The 6,878-nt window shown below is 29.4% G+C and overlaps 1 protein-coding gene across 1 annotated transcript in view; it reads right to left on the bottom strand.

Moving 5' to 3' along the window:
• LOC106471220 (calcipressin-2-like) overlaps positions 1-6,459 on the bottom strand; it is a 13,815-nt gene extending 7,356 nt beyond the window's left edge. Inside the window, exon 1 of the mRNA XM_013931811.2 lies at positions 6,082-6,459. Coding sequence (XP_013787265.1) covers positions 6,082-6,300 — 219 coding nt within the window. The 5' untranslated portion in view covers positions 6,301-6,459. The remainder of the gene's footprint in view (positions 1-6,081) is intronic.
• Positions 6,460-6,878: the final 419 nt, after the last annotated feature.

The raw sequence follows: 6,878 nt of genomic DNA, 5'->3' as shown, positions 1-6,878 counted from the left end.
ATCAAATTTCATAAAGAGAAACATAAATGATTATATTCTCAAACTTAATTATTCTACATATTATCTTCCAAATTGGTTTCTAGAATGGAAATATTATGTGATTAATATATTTAAAGATAAATTAGCTTTTATTGATTAACAAAAATATCCAATAGATTTTTTCAGTTTAAAACTAAAATCAATAAAATACAAGAAAATATATTATTGTGCCTATTGATACAGCCAACTGTAATTTTGGTTACATCTGCAAACATTTTTATGCACAGCTTGTAACTAATGAAATAAATACTACACAAACATTTCATTTACAAAATAAGTCTAAAGATGCTATTATTAATGATTTGTTGAAAGCTTTAAAAAATTTTATATTAAAGTAAATCCATATTCAAAATCACTGTATCTATATGCTGTTCCTAAACTACATTAATCTCCTAATAAATTTCATTTTAGTTCTAGTTCAGTAAAAACTACACTAAATCAACCTGCAGTTTTATAAATAAATTACTGAATCAGTTATATCTTAAATTATAACAAAACCTAAGTAGTAAACATGATTTCTGGATAATTAAAAATAATGAACCTATCTTAAAAATGTTAGAAAATGTAAATAAAAACAATCAGCAGATACAATACAAATTTATGTTTTTACAACTTTATTTACAAATATACCACTTAACAATTTGGTAATGGCAATTAATTCATTAATAGATCAATTTATAGATCTGCCTATAAAGATAGAAAAACAAACTTTTACTGCAAACAATTTCAAAAATATGTTCAGTTTATATATATATATAGTAACTATATTCATTTTGATAAGCATATTTATTAATAAAAAGCAGATATACCAATGGGTGCTAATTATTCAAGTAGTGTTGCAAATTTATATCTTTACTATTATGAAAATAAATTTATAAATAATTTTTCAAATCCAGAATTATTTTCTTTAACTTATAGATATACTGATGATTGAATTAGCATCAATAATCCATTAATAAGTAATTATATTGGTAATATTTATCCTACAATTTTACAAATCTAAAAAACCTCTATATCAAATACTGAAGTACATTATTTAGATTTAGATATTAAGATAATTAATAATTATTGTAATATTAATATTCATGATAAAAGAAATGATTTTACCTTTCAAATTTTTGGACTTCTCTCACCAAACAGTAATGTACCAAATAATGCCATACAGTGCATCATACATTCACAGCAACTCAGGTACTGTAGAATTTGTAACAATGAACAGTTCCTAATTTCCAACATTAATATATTAATGAATAAACTGATTTTTAATGGATTTAATATAATAACTCTAATTAAATATTTTGAATTATTTTGTAATAAGTATACAAAATATGTATGTAAATTTAAAAATAGTAGTATAAATGAAATCATAATAAACACAATAAGGAAGATCTTCTAATTTTTATAGGGGAAATTTTTGGAATTACTTATTTGGACTGTATCTTGTACAGGTGTATTAATGTAAATGTAACACTTTCCCTATATAAGACCTGTTACTATGTCAGTCTTGTAGAACCTTTGAAGATCTTGACAGTAGCATGGATGGGTGGAGGATGGAAGCTGTACTAACAATTTATGTTGGGCTTAGTATAGTAATTGTGGTATTTATGTCCATACATCATTATGGGGGCTCGATTGCCAACTTCAAGGACAATTTTACTGTCTCTCCCATTGATGTATTGTATTCCAATTATTTCTTTCTCCTTACCGATTTTTTTTTTTTTATTGTGAGCAGCCATCTTTCCACATCTGGCTTCAGTCAGCAAACAGTGGTAAAGATGTGGGATGTTGTGGGCTAGAGCACTCACAGCTCTTCTTCTTCTTTTTATTTTTAGAATGTGAGGCCTGCAAAACTGAAGTTAAACTGGATAGATGGTGCACCCCAACACAGTTTGACACAATGCATAACTATTCATCTTATGGTGTGTGCCCAGGTACATGACTATTTTAAAGATGAATTGTTTCATTTCTTTGTTCTACATAATATCACAATTATATATATATATATATATATCATAATGTGAATTATGAATATAAATTTGAAAGGAATACCTTAACAGTGTTACAGAAAATAGGATCTTGTTGTTCTAGTTGATCAATCATTTAAGCTATCCAAGCAATGTGTTGTTGCTAGTGGCCGGGCAAATAAGATTTTAGGTTGGATCAACAAAAAGTCTGAAGAGGTTATAAATTCATTCTATAGGTCATTGGTTTGGCCAAACTTGAATTACTGTATTCAGTCTTTGGCTCAGAAGAGGGGTAATAATATGGTATCTGGGATGAAAAGTTCGTCATATAAGGACAGGTAAAATCTCCGAATCTGTTTTCACTTGATAAAAGAAGAGTTAGAAGGAATCGTACTAAGGTGTTTAAGATTGTTAAAGTAATTGATAGAGTTGATGGATCATCTTTTATTTGTACTTAATAGATCCCTTTTGTTCTTAAGTTATAAGTTAGTATCATTTAAAAAAAATTACATAACCTGTGCTTAGTGTTGTAACATGAAATAGTATGTAAGGAGGGATGTAACCGTTTTGAGGGAAACTGTCATTTGAGTTTCAACCATTAGTTACCACTGTCATTAATCAATTATATTATGACCTGTTATGATTGCTGATGCAGTAGACTAATGATTTTGCATTCAAAAGGTTTTCTACTAATACAACAATCTATTTACCAAGTTTAACAAGATGAGTACCGAAAGAATTTTGGGAATAATACTCTGTGATATATGAGCATGACTAAGTCAACACCATTCTCCATGTACTGCCAAGCAATATATTCTAATAAAGAACTGTCTTAAATATCTGTGTCTTGTAGAAAAGTAATCAGAAATTTAAAAAGGAATGTGAGGGGAATTTGTTGCAAATTTTATTTCGTTTTTTTTTATTTTTGTGACATGATCTCAGTGCCCTCCCATACTGATGTTGATAAAGGTTATAGTAAGCCTAATTTTACTGTAAGGTGCACTTAAACATAAGTGTAAAAACAAGATCACACAATGTGCTTAGGCTTGTTTTGCAAAATGAGGTAATTAAGAACATGTAAATTATACAGGGCCTCGTCTAGTACCATATATTTCACTACTAAATTTGACTCCTTCGTAATATTTCCTAGTTGGATCAATTTTAATTTAAAATCTAAAAGGTTGGTCTTATCTTACTCCTGAAAAGTCTTTTTTAAAAGTTTTACAGTCTTATGAACAAAATATCTAACTTAAATCATTCACTGTATGCCTTTCAATATTATCTGCAAAAACTGTCCTGGTATAAATAAATTTAACTGCCTAAAACATACTATAAGATCTAAATGGGTTGATATAAACATTTGGCAGGATATACTGAATTAGCTTAAAATACCAAACTAGTACTTTTTTTCATCTGTGTACTTCAGTCAAACTTAAACTTTTTTTTGTACAATGGATCTCTCTTACAAAGTACTTTATAGTTTTTTGTACAACAGCAGACTTGGGTAGGTGACATTTTTTACTCAAATAGCTAAAGTGGAAGTGTTGTTTGGTATAAGCAATGCTTGATTTTGTGGCTCTTAACTTGTATTAAATCTATGTGATTCTTCTACAGCATTTTTTTATCATCACAAGAAACAATAAGCATATTCTGGAGTGAGAAATACCTTGCCATTTTGAAACATTAAATATACCTATCCAGAATTCTGGAATATATTTAGGGAGGTTTATCATTATATAGCACAAAACTTTGGTAATACCTTATTTGAAGTATTGTGATTAGTTTTGAGTCCATTATTACAAAAGATATATTGATTTACATGAGAAGTTTTAGAGATGGACCACAAAAATGATTCTTGCTATAAAAGAATCAGGCTTTGAGGAGTTGCAAATATTTCAACATGTTTTCAATGGAACATAAAACTAAAAATGACCTGATTCAAGCTGGTGTTTAAAATTGTTAGGAGCTTGAATAAACTGCCCAAAATAAGTGTGTTGGATTGATGGAAGAAAAGGTTGGGGATGATTAGTTTGGTTTGTTATAAATTTCTCACAAAGCTACTTGAGGGCTATCTGCAGTAGCCATACTTATTTAGCAGTGATAGACAGCTAATCAATACCAGCCACTGCCAACTCATGGGCTACTTTTTTACCAGCAAATAGTGGGATTGACCATCATACTATAATATCCCCACAGCTTATGGGCCTAGGTCCTAGTTTAAAGCTGCCTTTACAGCTGAATTAATATTAATAGTTCTTACAAACAATCCAACTCCTACTCTATTTAATTATAAACAACCTATTCCAAAAAGCTTTCTTTTCCCATTGAACTGATCAAACAAGTTCAACCAGCTAATCTGTTTGTCCGTACATATTAATCTAAGCCTAGCATCTAGCCCTGTTGACCTACTTATAATATCATCCCCACAATTAAGTCTCAGCAGTATCCCCGACAGAATTAGATTATGGCCCTTTTCTTTAAATACCTTTATTAACCCTGTATATTTATCAGTTAGTTCATCTGATCTACCTTTTCTTTCCTCCTTAGTCCCTTTATGCACAACAAAGACTGCATAATCACTAGTGCCCTTTACTGTATCACTTGGTCTATCAATTATAATGTCCACCCTTGCCCCTAGATAGTGTAAGCTCAAATTCGATGACGAGGAACCCACTTTGAGACTAATAATGGCTGGAGACGGCTTGAATGGGTAATCAAGAAAAACATTAATATAAGTTTTTCTTCATTACCCATTCAAGCCGTCTCCAGCCATTAATAGTGTAAGCTCATTCTTTTCTCTCAGTTTATCCAACAGACTATCCTATCCATGTGTCATGCCAAAGAATCACCTATAACTATTAACATTTTTAAGTTAAGCATTACCATCCCTATCTGTTCCTTTTGTTTTCCTTCCTTCCCTTCTCTAGTTCATCTCCATAATCTAAGGGCTGAAACCTGTTATTTAATAGAACCTGCTCATTACAAATGAATTCACTACTTTTAGCCCTAATCATATGTAAGTTACTTCATGATACTGTGATGATTCAATGACTTTTGCAAAGAGGATAGCAATATGAATTATGAAGTGTATTGATATTTTTCAAAGGTCTTATAAACATTTACAATGTTAACTTATCTATAAATATATTACTCATCATTTGACCATTGAAATGTAAGACTCCAGAAAAATGCCATCCATTTTCAAAATATTAAATGTTACGAGTAATTCTACTTAATTCCTTACTATATCAATATGTTTTTGATAATTTTAATGTATATGGGCATAAATACAGAACTCACATAAATAATTCCTGAAGAATAAACACATACAAGCAAATTAAATGTTATAATTCTACTGCCAACATTCTTGTTCTATTTATTTTTTATCCTATAAAATGAATAAAGAGTGGTTTTTCAGACCATTATTTATTAGTGCTATTTTCTCAGATCATTAGTGTTATTTTCTTACATCTATCAGTGGCATTCATTTATAATTGCAAAAACAATAATCATTTCCAAATTTTATTTAATTTAAATTAATAAAATAATCATGGGATAAAAACATCACTATTCAAATACTGAACCCTACACATACTTTAAAATAATGAAACTTGAAATATTTGAAACTTGATATTTGATCATGAAATCACTACTTAACTAAAATGTGAACACTTTAACAGTAAAAATTAAATAATTAAAAATTGAACATATCATGACTAAAGTCTGTTAATATCACACTTAATAATTAAGTTAATGATAATCATATTTAAAAGTAAACCATGTAAAATTATAACACATATTGGGTTCTCATAATAACCCTTGGACTTTACCTGCTTCCAAGGTAAGTTTGATGGATTTTGAGCAAAACTACATATATTGAGGTATATTTGCACTACAATCCCGTAGACTCTGAGATAAGCATAAATCCAAGCGTTAATTTAAGAGCAGACATCTAACAGTAACACTCTTAAGTCACAGTGAGTAAGTGTTAGACTAATCATATTCCTGCTCATCTTTACTTTCAAATTAAAAATTAGGCACTTAATAAGCTCATAATACATAAACACTATTCTAATACCTTTAAATCTGGATCTGAAAAAACCCTGACATCAATATTTGTTATAATTAACGATGATGGCAACTCCGAAGAAGAATCATCAGAACATAAGTTTTCGTCTTTTAAATTTAAGACAGAGTGACCCTCACGAATATTATCTTGTTCCACTGGGGATGATGGAGGTGAAGTACAATTCATAGTGGCTTTATCTTCCGTTAACACCTGCTCAGATTTTACCATACTTAAAAAAAATCACACTCTAATATTTTAACGAAGGTTAACTTAAAAAATTATTAGCTTATTATTTCACTATTCATCATTTCTTACTAACTAATCATAAACATAATTTCCTACTTCGTCATTACCTCATCGCTCAACAGTGACATCTAAAAGGAAAATCTTACATACCAGTGGACAGTGCTATACAAATATTTTAAATAATAATTATATTCAACCAGAAGGGAGGAAGAGGTCTAGATAGAACCTGACCCATCCAGATCTATATGTCAAATTTCTACCAGAATATTAAAAGTTTGCAATAAAGATAACTATATCCTACCAGAATATTGAAAGGTTATAGTTGACTTTAGAGATTAAAGAATGATGATTTTAATTTAGAAACTGAAAATCAAGGACTAATAATATGAAAGTTAGATCTACCGAAATCATAAATATAAACATAATGTTAATATTGTTACGTCTCCGTGTGTTAATTAATTTTCCGTAACTTCGTTTCAACGAAACTTTAACGACACAAGTCTTTACTTAATAAAACTGGTTTATTCTTTCCGAATATAACTCTGCGATACACTTAATCT

Source organism: Limulus polyphemus, unplaced genomic scaffold, assembly GCF_000517525.1.
Source record: "Limulus polyphemus unplaced genomic scaffold, Limulus_polyphemus-2.1.2 Scaffold4478, whole genome shotgun sequence".
NCBI classification, from domain to species: Eukaryota; Metazoa; Arthropoda; class Merostomata; order Xiphosura; family Limulidae; genus Limulus; species Limulus polyphemus.
This window is presented reverse-complemented; position numbering and strand designations above follow the sequence as displayed.